At 33.0% G+C, this 24,893-nt stretch overlaps 2 protein-coding genes across 2 annotated transcripts; both read left to right on the forward strand.

Annotated features, from left to right (window-relative positions):
* The first annotated feature begins 8,044 nt into the window (after positions 1–8,044).
* LOC125212554 (membrane-associated kinase regulator 5-like) lies at positions 8,045–9,520 on the forward strand. Its single transcript, XM_048112762.2, has 2 exons — positions 8,045–8,996; positions 9,079–9,520. The coding sequence occupies exons 1-2, from the start codon at positions 8,126–8,128 to the stop codon at positions 9,138–9,140; spliced, it is 933 nt and encodes a 310-aa protein (XP_047968719.1). The 5' UTR covers positions 8,045–8,125; the 3' UTR covers positions 9,141–9,520.
* A 12,842-nt stretch (positions 9,521–22,362) lies between these two features.
* On the forward strand, positions 22,363–23,340 carry LOC125216047 (agglutinin-2-like). The gene has a single exon (XM_048117651.2). It carries the CDS (start codon positions 22,391–22,393, stop codon positions 23,177–23,179), a length of 789 nt encoding a protein of 262 aa, XP_047973608.1. The 5' UTR covers positions 22,363–22,390; the 3' UTR covers positions 23,180–23,340.
* The last annotated feature ends 1,553 nt before the right edge of the window (positions 23,341–24,893 follow it).

The following is a 24,893-nucleotide window of genomic DNA, read 5'->3' on the forward strand; positions in this document are numbered from 1 at the left end:
TAAAAAGAGTTCATGAATTGGAAAGCTAAATAGTGGGAAGTTTAGGGTTCAACATTTAGTTTTCGGTTCGATTTGTTGTCCAGATTGAACAGAACTGAAAAATCAAAATTTTGCAAATATTAAAACAGGATTGAACCGAATTACCCAAAAAACTGAACCCGAAGAAACCTAAGTTGAAACAACAATAAAAAGATCTGAACCAAAAAAAAAATCGAAATTGCACAAATTTAGATCTATCCCATAAAATTTTATTAAAAAAAACAAAAATTCAAAACTATTTTCTCTAATTAACACATCTAAACAATTACTCCCTCCGTCCCACTTTAGGAGTCCCGGTTTACCATTTTTGGGTGTCCCACTTTAGGAGTCCTGGTTGGAATATTCCATAAATAGTATTAGGCCCCACATTCCACTTAACTTTTTTTCACTCACATTTTATTATAAAACTAATATATAATAGTAGGACCCACATTCCACTATCTTTTTTCACCAACTTTCCTTTACATTTCTTAATACCCGTGCCGAACTCAACCGGGACTCCTAAAGTGGGACGGAGGGAGTACAATCTTCGTAAAGTCTAAATTTCATAATATCCATTAATATAAATCGAATTGAAAAATCAAAATTTATAAAAAATTTAAACCGATTTGAACAGAAATTTGAAAAAAATGAATCAAATTTTAAAATTTGATTTATTCGGATCGGATATTCGATTTTCAAGTATTTTGCTCACCCTAGGGAAATAACAATAAGGAAGCTATATGATTTTTTTCCTATAGATGGCATGAGATGTAAAGCATGGAAAAGAAGAAGAAAAGTAGACAATCTATTTGAATATACTATACGTAATAGAAATCAACTAGGCAACAACTAGCTAGTCTTTATAATTGTGTTTACTTCTCATGCAACGACCAAGTGGTATGATCTCCTTTTCGTCATCAATAACATTTATAGATTGAACTAGTTGTTTGGACATAGAGTATTATGAATTCTTTTTTTCACATCTCACTTCCATCAAACTTGATTGGCTTTTGAATTTGATTGATCATAGAGAGTAATTTCTTCAAATTAAAGTTAAAACTTATTAATAGTATTTAGGAATGTGATAAAATGCAAACTCTAAATATTGTACAAACTCCAAACTATGATCTGGACCGTTAAAAAATGTCAACAGATTACAAAATAATAGCAATATAAAATATCAACACAGTGTCAACAATTGACACCATGTTGACATTTTGTTGATATTGTGTTGACATATATTCACTGGCGGAGCTATGGTGTGGCATGGGGGGCCCTTGGGCCCCCCAACCATTTGAACTTTAAGTATAATATATATATTCGTAAAACATTTAAATGTAAATTCGGTGGCTCACTTGGCAAAGCGTCTATACTTAAACCTTACCAGTAGGAGATGCAGAGTTTGACTTCCACTCACACCTTCAGTTTTATATATTTGCCCAATGTCAGTAACTATTTTAACTACTTTTTATTGTAATATAACTAATAGTTTTAACTACATTTTATTTTCTAATATCTATAATTAACCAACTTTGTTTTACTTATGAAAAAACTTAATTTTATTACTAGTAGTTTTTTTAGGTCATCACAAATTGCTTATATCAATTATTCTTGAAGTGATTAAATTTGTTGGATATGCATTTATTCTTGAGTACTACATATTTGAAAACTTTCTTTTATTTTTAAGATTTTCTATATGATAAAAAAGACAAAATATTAGAGGGTCCACCTCCGACTACTTGTGATGACAAAAACATCAAGAGATACCCGCAATTATTAACAATGCCAGAGCTAAAATTTTAATTCTTTTTGTGCCCCCTAAAATTTTTCTTCTTTTTGGGCCCCCCATCGTAAAAATTCTGGCTCCGCCACTGCATATATTGACATTGTGTTGACATCAAAATCTTGAAATTTTAAGTTGCGTTGACATTGTATTGATGCTGTTGTGTTGACACAGTATTGAAAAGTTTAGAGTTTGTACAATATAAGAGTTTACATTTTATCACTCCCGATAGTATTTAAATCTAAATATTGTGAGCGCTGTAATATTTCCATTGGCCTTCCTAAAGACCCGAAGATGTGCTTCCTAAACATGTAGACGCTTCGTGGGAAAGTTGATAAAAAGTTGTTGATCTCTAGCTATGTTTAGCATGAAAGTATGATCTATTTGGGATATTCACGACAAGACAACATTTTAGTTCCCACTCCTTCGTAATTGGATTAGAGACTGATGCCCAAACTTCTCATTCTCGTTAGGATCGTTGTTCGATAACTTCAGAGACGTCAATCCTTTTATAAATTACACTTGGGATCGATGATTAGCCTGTTTATATATGTTCAAGTTTGCGTATGTACGTACGTAGGGTTCCTATATCCAAATTCATTAATCAGATTATTAATTGGTATATTTTAGGAATTAGATTAATCGAGAATAAATAGTTAGAAGATCAACAATGGGAGCAGTGAGTATCTAATATGCCTAGGTAGAAGAAGTAATTAGTTTTGTTAATCTCACTAGTACCTCTGCATCAATCATGGTACAATGAATCCATCATAAATTCATAATTTATCCCTTTCTCGACATTTGATACTTCAAATTATGTATTGTTCTATATATACTTAAGCTGATAAAATATCCAATTTCTGTAAATTAAACAAAAAAATTAATCGTTTTGTCTAAAGCCACTATAAAAGAAAAGCCGCAGACGAACATAAGAAAAAGCAGAAAAAAAAAGCAACGCACTTAACGAAATCTTGATTTGATGCTAATTGCTAATTAGCACGGCTGTTATGTAAATTAACTCAGATTCTAACACAAGGAACCAATTTAAAAATAAGCAGAGCAATCAATAGTTTTTCTGTTATTATTATTACATTTACGACTATAGTTCAAACTTCAAACATCATGATTAATATAACCCCTTTGTTAAGTACTTAATTATTCTCTTAAAATGTGATAATATGCCATTGGTTTCGCCAACATGTCCCCAACGTGTTCCAAGAGACAAAGAAATGTGAAACCTATAATTATTAAATCAAATATAAACAAATTGCTAAAGAGACATATTAAGACATATTGGGAAGCTTCATGCACATAATTTGTTCAATCAACAATTATCTCGATTATTTGAAATTCCCTTCCGTCCAAGCTACTTGCTTTTTTTCCGATTCATCCGGAGTGTCTCTCGTGTATTATTGTTGTCCTTGTTGTTTGATGTGTTTCTTTTTGTTTCGATTAGGCAAAGTTGATGCCTTGATGGTGTGATCATCGTGCTTTGTCTTTGTCTAGGAGGACTTTGGGTTTTTTACCTGGGCTTTTCGAGCATTTTCTTTAATAAAAAATGCACGAGTTTCTCTTTGATCAACCCAAAATGTGTAATTAAAAATAAATTAAAGAACAAAACCTCAATTTTGTTTCTTGTTTCTTTTCGAAGTTGAAATTTTGATAGTGTAGACGCCAAATGAGATTACAACATTGTCATTTAAAGGAGGATATATTTAATGTGTAAGAAATAAATGGTGACATGAATATTAAATTGTTGGGACCCTTCACGCAAGACATATGAGAAATATTTTTTGTATTTATTTCCCAATACATAAGAACTTAATACTTGTCGCTTTTCTTACCTAAAATTTACAAATTGTTCCGTTGAAATATTACGATGAGATACATGAATACCCCTAATTTCAACATTAATCAGCTATAGAAAAAATCGAATTAAACAATGAAGGTGACATATTGTTGAGGTTTGAGACATATTGTACATGGATATATTCATGAAATCTACATGAAACGTGGGTTAATTTATTCATGACATAACATATTATTATATCTATTATTATTCATAAAAAAAAATAATCTAACTTGTACTCCATATTAATAACTAATTAACAATTTACAGAAAGTAGGTATTAGGTTAAAGTAGACAATACTCATTACTCAAAAAAGCAGTAGACAAAACCTACATACTATGTTATGTATATAGGAGTTAATTAGGACTCATCTTAATTGATATACTAGATAACTTCTTATTTACTACTAGTTGTATTACTCAACTTTATTAATCACAATCGTGACACCACAAACATTTAAGAAAAAACAAATTACTAAGCTTGATATGATTGTTTTAGTTGAGTTAAACAAGTACTTAATCAGTTGGCAAAATAATACATTCAAATTAGACTGTCCCAAAATCTACTTGATTAAAGAAACCTTGTAACCTTGAATTTCTTAGAGTTAGACAAATTCAGACGTGCTCCTTAAAATTTGATAAATTTGAATGATCATGTTGTTTGTCATAATCCATTTCCTGTCCTAACTCCATTATATCATTATAACTAAATTTCTTGTGACATTGTAATCGATAACTAGTCCAGTTGAAGACTAGTTATCTTCTCGGTTGTTTAATATTTTTCGTTCAATTAGATGATCACTTTCTTTAGCCATGAATTTTAGATGAAGTTGTTGAGTGTAAGAAATTTAGAGATAAAAAAGTAATTGAATATTTTAATAAAGAGTTTAAAGAGACAAATTTTATTCTAAAAATATGGAAATTATACTTCTTGCTTCAAACAAATTAAAAAAGGAGATGTGATATTTGAAATTGGATGGTGAGAGTTTTTTATTTTATTTTTTTATTTACTAGTTATGACTTTATTAATTGGTTTTCCGATTCATTACAATATTAAGTAGTGGATTTTTACTGGATTGTTGAGTGGTAGTACTTCTTTCTCTGATTTTTCATATAGTAGTAGTACTAAAGTAGCATTCGCATATAGGAACCTTTTAGTTTATATATTTTGATAGTGGTATGTTATGTAATATTTAATTTATTCTAATAAATAATAATAATCATTTTCATAATATTTTTTACATGTGATTATTAATTAGTTAAAAATAAATAATAGCAGAACTACTTAATTGTAAGTAACACACTTCAGTTTTATTTTGAAAAATAAAAGCAACTTCCATACTTGTATCATACATGGATACGTAGAATTTGTTCAACTTTAACTAACTAATTCCCTTTTCTTTCACCAAAAATTCAGTAGGTCAGCTTTAGTATCTTACATCTTTCAATAATTTTTCATTTAGCTATGCTCCTTAATTTTCCATAATTTTATACATGACCTAATTTTTTTTTGGTAAAATTCAGTTGAGACATTGACAGTTCATTACAAACAAAAAAAAGTCTTTTAATACTGATAATATGTAAAACGACAATTCAGGTATGCTTTCTTTGTGCATGGTGACTAATCACAACACCAAAATAAAATAAATAACTAAAAAACATAGTGATTGCACAGTGTACAATATATAAATACTTCCAAAATAGAACTCAAAAAAAACAATAAGCTAAAAATTGATTAAATTTAAGAATCAGTTAAGGAGCCTATTTTGGATGAAAAGGAAAAGGAAAAAAAAAGGGAAATGCATTTAATAATGTGGTAAAAGCACAAAATTTTACCCCAAAAAAAAAAAAAGATTAACCATCTTTACAGTCTTTTGACTTTATTTCTTTTTCCCTTTTGTTTCCCACGTTGTTTGCACCTTTAATTTTTGGTAAAGCACTTTTATTTACTCTTTAATAAAAATAAAACTTTTATAATGAGAGATTAGGAAATCATGGCCGTTGAATGTGTGAGGTCAAACCTTTCAAAAACGAGTCGGAGTCTGACCCGTAGGCGTGGCGACCCGGTGCCCTATGTCTGACCCGCTCAGTTTTTTTTACGCCTAAAAGCAAAGGCTGAAAGGCGAAAGCTCATTCTCACAAAATAAATATCCACTTTTTCATTATTTTTTTATTTTTAATTAATTTTTTCTACTTTCTTTTTGGAAGTTTATTATCATTCCTTTTTGTCATCGTCAGCTCATTTGGATTGAGCTATCGTTTTCCTAAACTAATGAATGGATTTTGTCATTCAGAAATTACTGAGATGCAATAGATTTTGATGTTTGTTTATATTCGAAGTGAAAGAATCTTCACTTTGAACGAATCATGGCAAAAATTTCGGGTAAATTCGCTTTGATTGGTGCAGTTTATATGGGACTTGTTTGGATTGATTGAAAACCCGTGATGAAGAATAATTTGATGTTTTGTAAGATTGATGGGTTACCCGTGATGGAATATGGTATGGGTATTATCACACCCCTACCTAAATCTATATTGAAATTAATTACTATATTATGGAGTAGTAGAAATTTATTACTTGTACTACACAAACAAAGAATAAACGCGGCAACACAATAAAGCACTAACGAACGGAAAGGGGAGAGCAAAAACATGAGGCTTCGTCTCACAACCAATTGAAGCCACAAAACGCAAGATCAAATAGTAGAACAACAACATGAGTAAAATGAGAGGGAACACCAACCACATGAGAGCATCCGCAATGGTCGGCTAGCGACCGGCTAGCCGATTCGTCGCGCTGGCCGATCGGCTAGCCGAACCATTGCAGTCGGCGAGAGCGAAATCGGCGAGCGCTTCGGCGTGGGCTGGCCGATCGCTCGACGCTGGCCGATCGGCTAGCGCCGATTTTTGTTTTTTTTTTAATTCTTTTTTTTTAATATTTTTTAATTCTTTTAAAAAAAAATAATTCTTTTTTTTAATTTTTGAAAAACTATATAAACGCGATTTTCTCTATCTCTAAATTTCTGTACAAGAGCAACATCTAGCGATGGACAACAACAACTAGCCCCCGTTCGGCTAGCGGCAAACTATAACAGATTCAAGGTGGCTCGTGTGTGGAAGCCCGAATTTTTTTTATTATGTTATTTTTATGATTTTTAGTTAATGTACTTTTTTTTATTTAAATAAAATTAATGAATTTTCCCGTATATGTCTCGTAAATTTAATTCCGTATTTTAATTGTAATTTTAATTCCGTAAATGTAGTATATTTTGAATTATTTTTATTGCGGCTGGCCTATGGCTAGCCTAAATCTGATGTGGCAGGTGGATTTTTTAGTGTTGCTGACGTGGCAGGGGAGAGAATGGCTAGCCTATTGCTGGCCTATATACCATTGCGGATGCTCTGAGAGAAGAATGGGAGAATCACTTCCTTAACCACGCGAACACAACAAAAAACATAACGGAGACTGACATTTCAGAGTTCCCATCCCTTAATGTTATATTGTTTCAATTGACCCTCTAATTTTGTTCAACTAGTCAATCATATGATCTAATGTGAAGAGAAAGTTTGGATACCACCCTCCTGCCCAAACTCCAACTATCTAAAAAAAATAGTCCTTTTCGAATTCTTGGAATTTAATCAAGTTACGAATGCTTTTATAGACCACATGTTAATAAAGAATAGGGAATCCAAAGTTTCTTGTTGAGAGTTCTAGATTGTCCATCCATGTTATGGGTTCTTTGAGAAGATAAATTGACGAATTCAACATCCGAAAACAAAAGTATCTGATCGCACTAGAGAGTCTGCAATTGAAGACACCGTGTTTCGGTCAATATATATCCCCTTGCTAAAGATGCAAACGTAATATTTCAACAATTATTGTCTTACCAATTAAGTTGTGATTTATCCACGATAAAAAAATACTATATTCCCTTTCGTCCCAAGATAGTTGAGTTGTATTCGTTTTTAGATTGTTGCAAAGTAGTTGGATCATTTCTTTTTTGTCAATAACATTATTATTTTCTCATATTTTACATTTTTACTATCTCTTCATCTCTCACTTTATTCCTTACTCTCACCACTTTAATTTGTTAAATTTGTGCCCAAAATGAGAAATTATATTTGGCTTAGTTGGTACTCAACGGACCATCAACACCAAATAGTCCAAACTACCTAAAGCCTGAGCCCTAGTCATGGTCAAGCTCTGACCGGTGCACCAGTTATTTCAGTCCTGCTTAAACAGTTCTACTCCTCTGCACTCTGTTTGGCATTATCCTCTTTCCTCTCCCTTTTTCACTTTTCTCCTGCCTTACGTGGTACCGCTTTTTATCTCTCTCCAAACATGACGCTACCTATTCCTCCTCTATATTTAGCTTCCTTCTCCTTCCCAATCCATAATTCAACCCTATTCCTCTCTCTAACTTCCATATTCTCTCTCTAAAATTTCAGATTTTCTCTCTTTTACACTTTAGATGGAAGCGCTTGCTCTTCTCAAATTCTGGAGAACTGCTGCCGCCAGAGCTGACGTGAGCTCCGAGGGGGATGACGTGCGCAATGCGGCGTACGTCACCGACGACGATGACTCCGACGAGGACTCGTTCTTCGACTTGGACTTCAAGTCGCCGGAGCGCGGTGGTGCGGCGGAGGAACGCGACGGAGATTCGAAGAAGGATTTCCAGTTCATTGAATCTCCGAGAGACGTTCTCCTAACTAAAAACGACGATTCCTCGAATTCAAAGCCGTTGTCTCCGGTGACGATCCTCCGATCAGCTCCGAAGTTTAAGGTCTTCATGCTAGGTTTCAGGAAATCGTCGAAATGCGGCGAGACGAAGGCGGATCCGGCGAACCAGCTCTCGAAATCGTCGAAACTCGACCGGAGCAACCGTTTCTCCGCCAATTGCAGAGTCGCGGCGGAGGCTCCGGTTCTCACCAGAGACAACAGCTTGAGGAGCAAAATGATGAGAGAGAAGAGCTTCGATTACGAGACCGCTTCCGACGCCGGGTCGACGGAGAGATCCGTACCTAGGTATTTGAAATTGATTAAGCCTTTCTACGCCAAGGCTTCGAGTAAGGTGAAATCGACGGATTCCGTCACTCCGTCGTCTTCTCCGGTGACCGCGGCGGTTAACTTGTCTCCGCGGAAGTTTTCAGAAGGCAGCCGGATCGGAAGCTTTAAGATCGTGGCGCGGAATTTAGGAAAGAGCCGTTCGGCGTCGTCCGCGGCGACGGTAGGCGTTGCGCCGCCGTCGATCCGCCGCAGAGACGATTCGTTGCTGGAACAGAACGACGGAATCCAAGGCGCTATTCTCCATTGCAAAAAATCACTCAATTCTTCTTCACAAGGTAACTTCAATTTTTGTATACATAATCGGATTAAAGTGTTCAAATTCAAGCTGCTAATCATTCATTATTCAATTAATTTCAGATTATTCGCGATTATTCCCGCTGAGAAATTCATTCGAGGAGCAAAAGCGGTGCAGCATTTGAACCGCAGCGGGAACGCAGAAAGCGATGATTTCAGCATGACGTCATATTTTCCAGAGCTATGATGATGAAGATGAGATTTTATTAGGATCTTCTTCATGTAAATTTAGGAGTAAAAAGAAAAAGAAAAATTCAGAAAATAGGAGGTTGGGCAGAGTGTGAATGCCCAATGAGTAGAGCGTAGTGTAAAAAGTAAGTTTGAAAGTCTGCCAAAAATCAAACGAGGAATTACTACGAAAAAAAGAAGAGGGAAATATGATTAAAGAAGTTTGGTGTGGCTGAATTTTGGAGGTGTCTTGGATTGTAATATTTCGAGTTGTTTGTGTATGTATGGATTAGTATTTTCTACTTAAAATTAAAGTCATGATATGATCATTTGCGTTTGTGGATTCCCATGAAAAATCAAATTATTTAATTATGGTGACTTAAATCTAAAGCTGACAAGCAATGCAGATTGGGTGAGTTACATATATCATCATTATCATTCTAATTTCAGATGTTTATTTTTGAATTTAACTTTCTGATATGTTGCTTTAATAAAAGGATATATCTCTACCACCCCAATTGATAGACTTTTGGCCTTGTAAATCCAAACTAGCAGAATTAGTCAGGTTCAACTAAAAACAACGTTGTGAACGTTCTGAATAACTATGGTCAAACCAAACAAAAGGACTTATCCATGACAAAAAATTAAAGAGTGAACTATATAAATAGTCCATGGACTATGCGTTTATCTCGCCAGTGAACCCTGCACTTTAAAAATATCCCCAGACAACCCTGGACTAAGCGTTTATCTCGAAAATGGTCTTTTTTCACTGTTTCGTGACGAAAATACCCTTTTAGGGGGTTTGGGCAATTTGGTCTTTTTACATTTTAAATCTGATATTATTTCAGTTATGTACTAAATCTCATATTATTTCAAAATTATCTTTTTCTTCCATTTTGCCATCCTTCACTTTGTTTCTTTATTTCAATATTATATTTAATTTTATAAAATTAAATTTTAAATTTCGATTCTTAAATATCAATAAAAAATTTTAATTATTAAAATTACTATTAAATAACAGATTAATAGTTTTAATCAATATTTGATAGCGTCTAATATTTAATCAATAAGGTACGACGACACCTTAGTTTTAATCATAAATAGATCACAAACACGATTTATTCCGAATAAACATGCATCTAATGTAAGACTAATATAATTTTCGTTTATTAATTTGAAAGCAATCAAAATTAACTAGAAAATTTCAACAAAAATTCTCCTATATCAAATTTTTAGTAGTATCAAATTTTTAGTCAACTTCATAATATTTTTAGTCAAATTCTCTTATACATTAGATGCATATTTATTTCAGAATAAATCATGTATATGATCTATTTATGGTTAAAACTATTAATTATTGATTAAAACTAAGGCGGCGTTGTACCTTATTGATTAAATATTAGACACTATCAAATATTGATTAAAACTATTAATTTGTTATTTAATAGTAATTTTAATAATTAAAATAATTTATTGATATTTAATAATTAAATTTTAAAAATTAATTTTATAAAAGTAAATCTAATATTGAAATAAAGAAACAAAGTGAAGGATGACAAAAGGAAAGAAGAATGATATTTTGAAATAATATCATATTTAGTACACCACAAAAATAATATTAGATTTAAAATATAAAAAGACCAAATTGCCCAAACCTCCCAAAACCCCCCAAAAGGGTATTTTTGTCACGAAACAGTGAAAAGGGACCATTTTCGAGATAAACGCTTAGTCCAGGGTTGTCTGAGGATATTTTTAAAGTCCAGGGTTCATTGGCGAGATAAATGCATAGTTCAGGGACTATTTTTGTAGTTCACTCAAAATTAAATTACTGTTTCATTTGTCTCGATTTAGTTAAGGCGTTGCTTTGTAAGCGAGATTCTAAAAATGATGTCTATTTTTTAAAAGATGAGTAACTACGGAAAAGAATAATAAAAGTATTTGAAAAATGGCTTCATAATCTTAGAACAATACATATTCAGGCCATCCATAATGAGGCGGACTATACGACGGATGATGCATCGTTCACCGCATAGTCCGCCACTGCAGCACCCCACCCTAAGTCCAATCCTTAGTCCGCGCCCTATGCATCGTCCGCCCTATTGCAGGGAATAAGGACGATAGTCCAGACTATGCACACGTTTTTCATTTTTTTTTTTTGTATTTTCTTCTATATATATCACCAATTTTTTTTACTTCATTTCACACCTTTCACCCCACTCTCTCTCCCATCTCAATTTCTCTCTAAATTCAATAATGAATTCCAACGATTTCCATATTTGCAAATATAAATTATAAAAAAAATAAAAATAAATACTGACAATAGCATATGCCTTTAATTTGTGGTGTTTTTATATTTTTATTCTTGCTAATTGATATATTTGCAAACATAAAAAATAGGATTAATGAATTTTTCTAGTGTTTAAATATTCAATTAATAAATAAAATGCATAGGGCGGGGCTTAGGGCGGACTATAGTCCGCCCTATTGCTGGCGGAATGAGCGGAGGCTAAAATGCTGATGTGGCGATGCATAGGACGGGGCTTAGGACGTCGTATAGTCCGCCCCATTATGGATACCACGAGGACAAACAAAACTAAATTTATACAATGCTCAAAGTCGACTAAAACTGTTTTTCACAAATAAGTTGCTTTTAATATATCACTACATCGGTGTCATTATAGTTGAGTCATATTCATTTTCTAACAAATATATTGTAGTTGAATTATTCGCATTTATGACAAAAAATAATATATACTAACATTTTTTTTATCGCTTCTACCTTATTTAATTTTACTTACTCTTCCACTTTACTCAATTATACTTACCTACGAAATAGTATTTTATTTTCCACATATAATTCACTAGGGGAGTGATCAATTGCTAACTCATCATTTAATTGCTAACTACAACTAATTTAAGGCTATAGGATTTTAGAAAACGTGTGGTCTACAATTTGCCACGTGTAATTTTCGTTTTTATTAATAAAATAAAAAAAGATAGAAAAAAACGTCAAATTAGGGTTTTAGATGAAAATGTCAATATAGTGTTTCGGAAATATCAACACAATGCTTTGAGAATGTCAACACGATGCTTTAAGAATGTTAACCCATTACTTATATTGACATTCTACATGTATTATATTGACATATTTTATATAGTATGTTGATATTTCTGCTTTACGAAAAAATTGAAAAATTTTCGAATTTTTTTTCAAATTTTGACGTCGGAACATATGCATATATGATATCGTTGGAATCCTTATAAAATTATCTTTAATTTGATATATGCTATATGAATTTAAAGTTTTGGGATTTCTTTTAAAAGTTAGTTATAACTAAACATGTAGTTAATTGACATTAATACCCCTATTGATATTTTATGGAATTAATCCTATGACTTTATTGGCGTTTTTTGTTGATCGTATTGATATTTCTTGGTTGATGATCTAGGCCCTTAACTTGAATATCTAATGATTATTATTTAAATGTAGTTAGCAATTAGGTATTGAGTTAGCAATATAACACTCACCTAATTAACTAAATATAAGTTTCTTAATTTTCCTTTGAAAAGAATTGTCTTAATTACGATAGCACGGAGGGAGTACTATGTACAAGTATAACTAACTAATGTAAGATAATTAACTAAATATAAGTTTCTTAATTTTCCTTTGAAAAGAATTGTCTTAATTACGATAGCACGGAGGGAGTACTATGTACAAGTATAACTAACTAATGTAAGATAATTAAACATTATTGTTTTGGATGCCCAACTTCCTTTTCTTCACGCTTTATAGAAAAAAATGAATTATATTTTTATTGATTGAATAAACATTATTGTACAACTCGACACGGCCATAAAAAAAAAAAAAAACATTAACACGACTATAGGCTAATAAATTTCGCAATCGCAACATCCATATAATGATTAACCAACTAAATAAAAATAACATGACGTTGGCGCGCATCACTTCTACCTTTAAAAAAAGAGTGAACTACACAAATGGTCTCTGGACTATGGGTTTATCTCGTCCATAGTCCCTGGACTTTAAAAATATCGCCAGTAGTCCCTGGACTAAGGGTTTATCTCGAAATTGGTCCTTTTAGCTTTTTTTGGTACGAAAATACCCTTTGATATTATTTTGGGGGGTTTGGGCAATTTGGTCTTTTTACACTTTTAACATTTTAAATCTGCTATTATTTTAGTTATGTACTAACTTTGATATTATTTCAAAATTATCATTCTTCTTCCATTTTGTTATCCTTCACTGAATTTGTTTTTTTAATTTCAATATTAGATTTAATTTTACAAAATTTTAAATTTTATTTTTTAAATATCAATAAATTTTTTTAATTATAAAAATTATTAAATAGCAAAAATTAATAGTTATAATCAATATTTGATAGTGTATAGTACTATGTAATCAATAAGGTATGACAACGCCTTAGTTTTAATCAATATTTAAATATCTTTAATCATAAATAGATTATATAACACAATTTATTCTGAAATAAATATGCATCTAATGTAAGACTAATATAATTTTTGTTTATTAATTTGAAAACAATCAAAATTTACTAGAAAATATCAACAAAAATACTCCTATATAAAATTTTAAGTAGGATCAAATTTTTAGTCAACTTTATAATATTTAATCACAAGCAATTATAACAACCGAACGGAGGCTAAATAGAATAACTCTTATTTTTCCATCATGATTAATATTATTTTTCTGTACTTCTTCAATTCAATTGAATATTATATTAAATAACAAAAATTAATAGTTTTAATCAATATTTATAGTGTCCATGAATTAATAGTTTTCATTAAAAAATTTATTAATATTTAAAAATCTAAATATTAAATTTAATTTTATAAAATTAAATCTAATATTGAAATAAAAAAAAATTCAGTGAAGGATAACAAAATGAAAGAAGAATGATAATTTTGAAATAATATCAAAGTTAGTACATAACTAAAATAATATCAGATTTAAAATGTTAAAAGTGTAAAAAGACCAAATTGCCCAAACCCCCCAAAATAATATCAAAGGGTATTTTCGTACCAAAAAAAGCCAAAAGGACCAATTTCGAGATAAACCCTTAGTCCAGGGACTACTGGCGATATTTTTAAAGTCCAGGGACTATGGGCGAGATAAACCCATAGTCCAGGGACCATTTTTGTAGTTCACTCTTAAAAAAATGATCTTTAGCCTAACTCTATATACCTTATCTTGAAAGTTCCATGTTATTTATAGTTTCAAGAAGTTTGCAATTTTCATAATTGTCTCATCTATCGTTTTCAACAAAATATTGGATGATGTAGTAACCTACTTTAAATATGTGAAAATATTTTAGCTATATTAAGAATATCAATTTCCTTCCGGAGAATGTTTACTTGTTTACGTAATAAGTGGTGTGGCCACTCATCACATATTTGTCGAAAATACTAGAAATTGCATTTTATAATTAATAATTCACTTCAATTACTGTATAATTAAGTGAATTCGATTAACCTAACATACTTCAATTACGGCAACGGCAAGGCTTACAGCGTAGACCCAGGGTCAATGGATAAACAAGTGACACTTTCTAGTCAAACAACAAGAATAAATGATCCATCACTATCACGTTTTTTTGTTGACCATTTCTCATTCATCATTTTATTTATTTCAACTACTCATACCGTGTTAAATGTTACGAGTTTCACATCCTTTCATGATCAATGATCTATCTTTTTCATATGGCTCCTTTCTATATAAGTATACTGTACATTTGTATTTTCCAAAGGGAAATCTGAGAATTGTAATTAAAGTTATTATTTAAGAATAAATTGCTGCAAAACCCACAAATTTAGATTAAATTTTGATTCGTCCCACAACTTAAAAATCAGCCATAAGATGTTAAAAACTGTGAATTTTAGCATTTTTCCTATCCCATGATGAAATATTCGATTTTATATATGTAGTATCTTGTTAATTTGGCATACACGAGTTTTAAATTGATGACGTGGTTGAGTTATTTGCTAAATGTGTTGAGAAAATTGATAGCTTGGATATGTGGTCTAATTCTCGTAGAATTTTTTCAGATGCCTGCAATATCACTCAAATTAGATTCTCTGGAAAAAAATTGAGAAAAATGTTAAAATTTCTAGTTTTTATCGATAAATTTTTGAAATTCAGGATTGGACCAAAATTTGTAGTTTTTGGAGTTTGGCCTTACATAAATCGAACTAAAAGTTAAGTAAATTGAAAATAGTATCCCGATATGGATCTCAGAATGATATATGCCTACTATGTTCAACAATCAAAGAAAACTATAGTATGGCCAAAATGAATTCTTTATTTCACTAACAACTGATCGGTAATTTTCGATTCCAATTCGAATCAACCAATCCAATACATATACCACGTTCATGGTATGAGACAGGGTAAATGTATGATCGTGGTTGTAAAAACACAATAAATGTGATTACTTTGAATATAGTAATTAGAAAGCTTAGTTATTTTCAATAAACTTGATTTCATAATATTATTATTAGGGCGGACAATTTTTGACACGACACGATAATCCGACACGAATCCGCACGAAATTATTGGGTTTGGATCAAGTCTTATTGGATGCGGGTCATTATTGGGTCGACCCACTAAGAACACGAAAAAATCGGGTCGGATGCGGGTTGGATGCGGGTCGGGTCGGGTAACCCATTAAAAATTAATATTATTATTTTTATTTTGAGTAAAGATAAATTTGCAAAAATTGTATACACAAAATGCCCTTCAAATTTTAAAAAGGATAATATTAATTTATTTTGATTAGATAGCATCATTAGTTACATATTTTTGTGACTAATTTGACTTTATTTATAATTTTTCATTTTTCATTTGTATTGTTGTACAATATGTACCAAGACCCTTATTAAAAGATAAAATTTTAGAGAGAATAACCATCCATAGTATTTTAATGGAATAATAATGGAATAATTTTTTATTCATTTTATTTAAACTATCACAATGATATAAAGATAAATAAATTGCTTTTTTTTACAAAGTATAAATTAGGAAAACACTCTTTTGTTAGGAAATTCTCTCATATTATTTTTGAAACCATTGATATTTTATCATTAATTTCTAACTTTTAATTTTGAAAATAATATTATACATATTGGTTGATTATATCTAAAATTATTAACATTATAATATGGGTCATTCAATGATGAGACATTGTTGGACTCAACACATATAATAGTAATACAACACTCAAATGTATAGCACTTGCTCCAAAAATTGATAAGATCATGAAAAATTATTAGTATTACTATATGATAAATCACAATATTTTCAATATTTCATTTACTGTATTATTTTAATATTACTTTTATAATTATTTTCATAGTGCGTAATAATATCATAATAGAGATGGTATGATGATAACATGTGGAACCCAGCATATAAGTTGTAACATATCCTTTAATTATATGATTGCTATATAAATTGATATATTTAAATATTATGATAAACCACAACAAATTTTAGACCCATATTATAAAATTAATTTATGATTAATAATCTGTTATATATTATAGTGCATCAAATGATACATAAGAGCTAGTTCGACGATAGAAGGTTGTTGCTATCAACATCTAGGCGTGTGACACTTCAAGTATATTAGTTAATATATTCAAAATATATAATTATGTCTTCATTCATGTAATTTTGGATAATAATATTAAATGACCATGTAATGACCCTACTTTGCATATTTCTTCATGTGTTATAATATATAGAAAATATTTGAAATTACAAGCTTCAAATTATATTTCAAATTACAAAAATTAAAGTAGTCGAAAGAAATGAAATAATACAATGTACGTGAGAGATCCAAGTGAAAAATAAAACTAAATCAATTAGTGTTTAGAATAAAAGGATAATTTGAATAAATTTATGAAAAATAAGTTTATACTTATAGATACAAAACGTTAATTCAGATATTATGTACTAGCAAAACTAATCAACAAATAATTTTATAATATAATTTATTTTACTATTATATTCTTTTTATTTTGATTCAATAAATTTAATTTAGTTTTTAGTATTTTCACTCTTTTTTGTTTTGTTATTTTTACTTCTTTAGTTCTTTTATCTTGTTTCAAATTTTTTTGTTGGGTTTTGGAACAAAAGTTATGTATTTGGAACAAAAGTTATGTATTTTGTTGGGTTTTTTTGGATTTTGTTGGAGTTTTGTTGTTTAAAATGGAACATCTTCATGCTATATGGCTTTTTAAAGTCTTGATCATTTTTTGAAGCAATATGTAATCGTGTTGTTATCGTGCTTAGGTTGTTGTCGTGTTGTTATCGTGTCAGGTCAACCCAAAGTGGTTCGTGTTGGTATCGTGTTCAGGTCGATATCGTGTTCTTATCGTGTCCAGGTCGATATCGTGTTCTTATCGTGTCGGGTCAACCCAAAGTGGTTCGTGTCATTATCGTGTTCGGGTCGTGTCCAGGTCGTGTCCGGGTTTGAAGGTGGCGGGTTGGGTTCGTGTTCGGGTTTGGGGTTTCCTTAACAGGTTGGGTTCGGGTTTGGCCTTATTGGGTTGGGTCGTTATCGGGTCAACCCGATAACGACCCAATCCGCACGATTTGCCAGCCCTAATTATTATATGAATATGAGAAATATACAAAATTTTATATGAACCAACATTTGTTAGAACTTTATTGAATTGAGTTCCACAAGATATAAAGCCTATGACTTTATCTTTTCTTTCTTGTCTCATATCTTAATGCCTATGGGCTTCACAGAAACGGAACTTTTTTAATTCTAGGCTTTATTCAAGTTAATGAGGCCCAATAAGCTGTCAATTTTTATGCAGGCCCACACTCTAAATAAAAGTATAAAACATCTTCTGTTTTTTAGGAGAAATACAATTACATTTTCTTAATATTATAAAAATGTAAAATTATGAATTAAAAAGTTAGAATTGAGAACAAGTTGTCTACAAAAAGACAATGCTAATATTATAGTGTCTCATAATTCTCCATTCCATTTTACCCTTGTAAATAATTAAATCCTAGATAAAGTTAATTTTATCTTATCTCATACCAAGTACTCCATATACGATCATAGTAGTACAACTTATGATAGCATTATTTTGTGCCGACATGTTTTAAATGATACTACTATCCAAATGTGACGAGCATATAACTTATTTAAAGTTGTACAATCTCAAATAGTGTCTCGGTAAATATCCAATGAATACTACTATGAGCAATGCAATATTGCGTTTAGAACAAAATTAACACATTTTAAATTCTTCTTGACAGCTGTCATGTGGCATTCAATTAATAATATTGAGTTCGAAATATTATCCATACTACATTGCCGTGTTCCCATGAAAAGTTACCTTATTGCATTTAGGACAAAAATAGCACGTTTTAAATTCAGCTTCATAATTGTGCATGTACTAAGGAGTAGTACAATAATTGAGTAAGAAAATTTATCCACATTATCAAACCGTAGTAAAATGTAAAATGTTTTACATATCCACATAACCATTTTTCTGCGCACATTTTTTTTTTTTTGCTTTGCTCTATTTTGTCGTTATATATTTGGACCGTTGCAGTTTAATACTATTATTACATGCACAATTAAGTTATCGTCGATGTTAAACAAATCATTCATAACTTGCAACAACATGAACATATTTAAGACTGCTTCATCCTTCGTGGTTGTAGACGGGCTTTCAACAGCTATTATGAGGGGTATTTGGTCGAGTTATTTATCAAATTCATTTTCAGTTTCTAACTTTGTTTTGAAATTATCATAAAAAATCATGGAGGATGAGAGTTAGCCAAACGCAGAATATTGTCTCAACATGAGCAAAACTTCAAGTAGTTTCTTCTTCTAAAAAAATCAACACCAGAGAAGCTTTTTAAATTGAGGCTAGTTGGAATGAGAATGATCGATGTGTTCAATACGGAAAGTATTGAGCACCTATTTTTGCTGCAAGTCTTCTAGTAACCTTTGGTATCACTAGTGTAAGTGTTTGTTTGGATATTATTTTAGTTAAATTCAGCGTATACATGTTATTAAGTCGATCGTCACATTAGTTTTAATTGGGCTAGAAAAGATAGGGCGTAGCTAGCCTATGTCTAGATGGGGCAATATTGCCCCTCCTCACCCCCACTCATCCTTCTATATTTTGGTAATTTCCAAAATATATCAAAACTTCTTCACTAAATGCCCCTTATTAAAATTCATAAAATTACCCTGGATATAATTTTGCCCCCGTGGCATGATTTTCTGGCTACGCCCCTTAGAAAAGAGTCTAGTCGAGTCATGTCAGGTTGAGAAATTATTATACAATCTATAAAGTTTGTGCTATTTAAGACCAGTTTTTAATTAAGTTCGTCAAAAACACAAGAACCGGACCAAAATTCATAAATTTAGGGACCAATTTCTTTTTAGGAAGAAAGTAGTCATTTTAATCTGATCAAATATACATTTTGTTGAAAATTAACTATGTTTGTGTTTTTGATTGTATTACAAACATACACTTCATGAAAATACGAGATTGTTTGTTACATGTAGGGAGACGTGTTACATCTATTTAGATGGATTCTATCATCATATGTAATTTAAAAAATTGTAAAGTACTCCATAAATGAGCACTAGACTAGTATAAATAGAAGTGTAGGCCATAATCTTCCACCACATCCAAAGCAAAAAACAACCAAATACAAGTAAGAAAGCCATGGCTAAGCTCCTCCAAACCCTAATCCCACTCCTCTCCTTCCTCCTCGTCCCCTCCAACCCCATCCACCTCTACCACGACGGACGTGGGCGGGGCGCTGCTCGGGCAGGAGGTGACTGCCCGGATCAACTACGGGCAGGCGACGAAGCTGATCAGTGTGCAGGTGAGCGCGGGATCGGAGAGGTATGTGCAGGATTTGAGCGCTTTCCTTCCGCAGATGGTGGAGGTTGGGATATCGGGTAGTACCGGTGGGGCGATCGCGGTTTTCGACGTCGTGTCGTGGTATTTTACTTCGACTCTTGTGAACACCGGCGCCGACTACATTGGCCAATATGTGTGATTTGATGGTGTAAGTGTGGACTTAGCGATTCAGTCCTACAAATAAGATGATGGCAATATGTTTATAAGGGCTTGCCATCTAAGTATCATGTATGTACGTACCAATGATTAATGAAATTACTTTTTATTTATCTTTTACTCTACTATCTCTTCTCACTCATATTTTATTTTCTCACTAATTAACCCATTAAACACTCATTATTTATTTCCCGTGCCAAAACATGAAACAAAGGGAGTCCCACTACAATTTATTTCTCTCGCCTCTCACTTCATATATAATTTCTCTTCTCTTCTTATATTCATAATCTTTATGTTTTTCCCCAATCAACCTAAGATTTTTTCCCGTAATCAATTATTATAGTATTTGTGAATTTCATGTACTCCATCCGTCCAGAAAAGTAGGACACATTGTGAATGACATGGGCTTTAATGTGAAATTGATGAATTTTAATGTGAAATTGATAAATTAAGAGAGAATGGAAAAAAGTAAGAGAGAAGTAATGTTAGTGAAATGTAGGATCTATATTATTAGTAAGAGAGAATAGGAAAAAGTAATGGAGAAGTTGTTGAAAATTTTCATTTTTTAAATATGCTCTATTTTTCGTTGACAATAAAAAATGACAAATGTGCTCTATTTTTCATGGATGGAGGGAGTACGATTTCTTATTTTCTTCCAAAGGATTGAATCTTTTCGTCAAGAATCTTTTTATGTTGTTTCAACAAATCCAAGACTCACAAGCAAATCAATCTCAATTTCTGTCGCAGATTAGCAGAATTATAAATTGCTACATTTCCTAAACAATTCTAATACTCAAAAAATGGTGTTTTATCATCAGTTAAACCATATCTTCCCATGAATCCTAGAACGACCCAAACATCTTTCCATCAAAAGAGAGTGAAAGGAAGAGAAGAGAGAGAGAGAGATGGGAGAAATAAACAATTTTATTGTACTTAAGCCCAAACCACTGTTATGCAAATAAACTTCGCTATTGCATGCATTATGTTATTGTCAATTGACGTATACATCTAAGTTGTCTACGTGGATACCAAAACACCTAATTTTATTGTTATGCAAATGAACTTTGCTATTGCATGTATTATCTTAATCGTCAATTGATGTATGCATCTGGTGGTAATGAGAACAACTAAACAGCCGTGAATCACGTGTATTACTACTCTCTCATCACATTCTAATTAAATGGAGCATTTCCTATTTGGTGCGAAATTGTATGCACTTTTATTTTGTGAGTCGGGTGAATAAAGCATAAGAGAGAATAAAACACATATAATAGTGTTTCTATTTTTGGAAATGTACCAATTAGAGTGACACAAACAAAAAATGAAAACGTGTCACCTAAAAGTGGGATAGAGGGGTATATTTCAAAGGAAAAACTGCCAGAAAAATTACGAAGTTTGGTCATATTCTGAGACCTGATTAACTCTAAAAAATGGTCAATTACTCTTACATCCATGAAATAATGTCCACATTTGCTATTTCGGTCCGTCTACAAAATAATGTCCACATTTATTTTATTTTCCTTTTATGCTAAGTTGACCCTACTTTCCACTATCTCATTTCACTCACGTTTCATTTCACTCACGTTATATTATATAAGCAATATGTAAAAGTGAAATCATTATTCTACTAACTTTTTCATCTACTTTTTTTTTTTTTTTTTTTATATTTCTTAAAACTAGCATCAACTCAAACTTAAAAATCATAATGGACAGAGTATATCATAACTAACATTTTTTTTCCTCAATTGTTTTAACAAAATTTCAAAATGTTATATGCCATAAAATCATAACTTTGATATTCTTTTAATTCTCATCATTAGTTTTAGAGGAAAAGATCTAAAGTATTCCACTGACATAAGATTTTACTACTCCCACATGCAAAATTTAGCTCAAATTCTTGAACTAGAGACGATCAAGAAAATTGTCAAAATTATAAATGTAATTAATCATTTATAAAAGTTCAAAGATTAAATAAAATTTGAGCAACTTTCACTTTTCTGATCTATAATAAAATATGGTTAAATAAGCACTAGACTAGTACAAATAGAGGTAGAGTTGCCCTAAGCATCCACAACATCCAAAGCAAAAACCTACTAAACAATCCATGGCTAAGCTTCTCCAAACCCTAATCCCACTCCTCTCCTTCCTCCTCCTCGCCGCCACCACGGCGAGGTCGCAGTCGACCTCCTTCTGGTACGATTTCTACGGCCAGAAACCAACCGACCTAATCTACCAAGGCGACGCCCACTTCCCCTCCGACTCCACCTTCCTCCGCCTCACCAACACCGACTCCTCCGGCGAACCCCTCAAACACCGCATCGGCGCTGCCGTCTACTCGAAACCAATCCAATTCTGGCAAGCCGGCGCCCAGGTCGACTTCGAAACCACCGTCAAATTCAACATCAGGCCCGGCTCCCTCCCCGGCGACGGCCTCGCCTTCTTCATCCGCCCCGTCGGCGCCGCCTCCGGCGCCACCGGCGGCGGCCTCGGGATCTTCTACTCGAACGTCCACACGGTGTTCGCGGTGGAATTCGATACATACTCGAACCCGGGGGTGGACCCGGACTACCGCCACGTGGGGATTGACATCGGGTCGAATATCTCAGAGAACACTACCGATGTTGGGAGCGCGATTCTCGGGCGGGAGGTGACTGCCCGGATCAACTACCAGAAGGCGACGAAGGAGATCAGAGCTGTGGTGAGCGCGGGGTCAGAGAGCTTTGAGGTGAGCTATGTGTATGACTTGAGCACTTTCCTTCCTCAGGAGGTGGAGGTCGGGATTTCGGCGAGCACCGGCGGTGCGGTGGCGATTCATGACCTTGTTTCGTGGTATTTTACTTCGACTATGGTGTATACCAGCGGGCCCGGCGGATACATTTCCGAAGTTGTGTGATTTAGTGGTGTGGGATGAGTACTAAGAATAAGAGGATGTCCATCAGTTTGTGTTTATGTTGTTACTATGAATAATGAATGTATGTGTGTCGTAAATAAGGACTTCCCTACTACTATCATGTACGTACGTACCATGCTTTTATGAAATTACTATGTCATTAATCCTGCAGACTTTCATATACCAACCACAACAGTTTATACTAGAGATGCCCAAGGTTTTCGGTTCGGGCGGTTAACCGCGGAATTGTAACCGGCGGTTCCGGTTTCGAACCGAAACCATCACTTTTGGAACCGTGGTTCAGTTCAGGTTCCAAAATTCCGGAACCGAAATCATGCCGGAATCGCGAAAAACCGTGAACCCGAGCCGAAACTGTAAAAAACCATCGGAAACGGCAGTTCGGAACCGTGAAAAACCGTAAAAACCGCCAAAAAAACCGGTGGTTCCGAATCGTAACCGCCGATTCCGGAACAATGGGCATATCTAGACTTTATACTTTAGAGCATTCCCAACAGTTTCCCTAAAACCTCTCTTATTTCTCCTTAACTCCTGCCACATCAGCGCCACATCAGCACCATAATTTATCCCCAGTTTTTAGCCAACTTTTAGCCAACTGCTCCAATGGTTTCTCCCTTATTTCTCCCTAACTCAACATTTCATTTTTACATCATCACTAATTTAATTGTTTTATTTTTGTATATAATAAAGCTAGCTAATTTAATTTATAAGACAAAACAAATAATAGTAATAAAGTTCGTTGTATTAAACACGGGTAAACATTACAACGACAAAAATTAATTAAAAAAAATAGTACAGGAATGGAAAAAAAAATTCAAAGTAAAAAAATTCAAGGGCGGTGGGCGCGGTTTCTATTTGCCCACAATTCTTCGATCATATCGTGTTGTAGTGCTCGATGGGCCTCCTTCTGGTGTATGTCCATGAACGCCTTGAACCGTTCATGTTCGTTGTACGGTACACCCCGGCGGGCGGACTTGGACTCGGTTGAGACACCGTGACTCGATGATGCAACACTGGTGTCGTTGGTGACGTTGAGGACGTTGAGGATGGGGAGAGAATGAAGAGAAGGTGTGTATTTATAGGGGGGAAATTAAAAAAAAAAAAAAAACAAAAAATATATTTATCGCCGAATTATCGCCCACAGTGGTCGGCGATAATTCGGCTATAATCCGGCGATTTTTCGCCGGTTGGCGATAAAACGGGAGGAAAAATCGCCGAATTATCGCCGACCTCTCCCATTGGTCGCCGATAACTCGGCGATAGACGGCGAAAAGACGCCGACTTTTAGCCGTCACCATTGGAAGTGCTCTTATAGTGCTACAATTTTACCATGCAAAGTCTCTCTCTCTCTCTCCAATAAAACACCTATAGCCAACTCTATCTATCCTCTCTTCAAATTCCTCCCTCTCCCAGATGCACGCCCTTCGCCAACTCTCTCTTCAAAACGTATTAGTCTATAATTAACACTTATCATATTGTTAGTGAATGAGTCCCACCCTAATATATAGAAACGAAAAAATGTTTCTTTAAAAAGAGAGTTTCTCATTTTAAAGGACTAATTAAGACAAAATAGTTTCTACTTTTAAGGATGAAAGTAGTATGTAAAATACAGCTTCGCACGTCACACGCTTGGCATTATTCGTGTTGCGCAATCACGCGCAAGAGCCAATCGACTCATGCGTGCAGCACATGAAACCAC

Source organism: Salvia hispanica, chromosome 3 (genome assembly GCF_029641045.1).
Source record: "Salvia hispanica isolate PSC_SH4W2 chromosome 3, Shi_PSC_v1, whole genome shotgun sequence".
NCBI lineage: Eukaryota > Viridiplantae > Streptophyta > Magnoliopsida > Lamiales > Lamiaceae > Salvia > Salvia hispanica.

Bases quoted from the DNA above. Each gene is read 5' to 3' on its own strand.
- LOC125212554 (XM_048112762.2), top strand. From the start codon at position 8,126: ATGGAAGCGCTTGCTCTTCTCAAATTCTGGAGAACTGCTGCCGCCAGA. The intron at 8,997-9,078 runs GTAACTTCAATT...AATTAATTTCAG, and splicing joins ACTCAATTCTTCTTCACAAG to ATTATTCGCGATTATTCCCG.
- LOC125216047 (XM_048117651.2), top strand. From the start codon at position 22,391: ATGGCTAAGCTTCTCCAAACCCTAATCCCACTCCTCTCCTTCCTCCTC.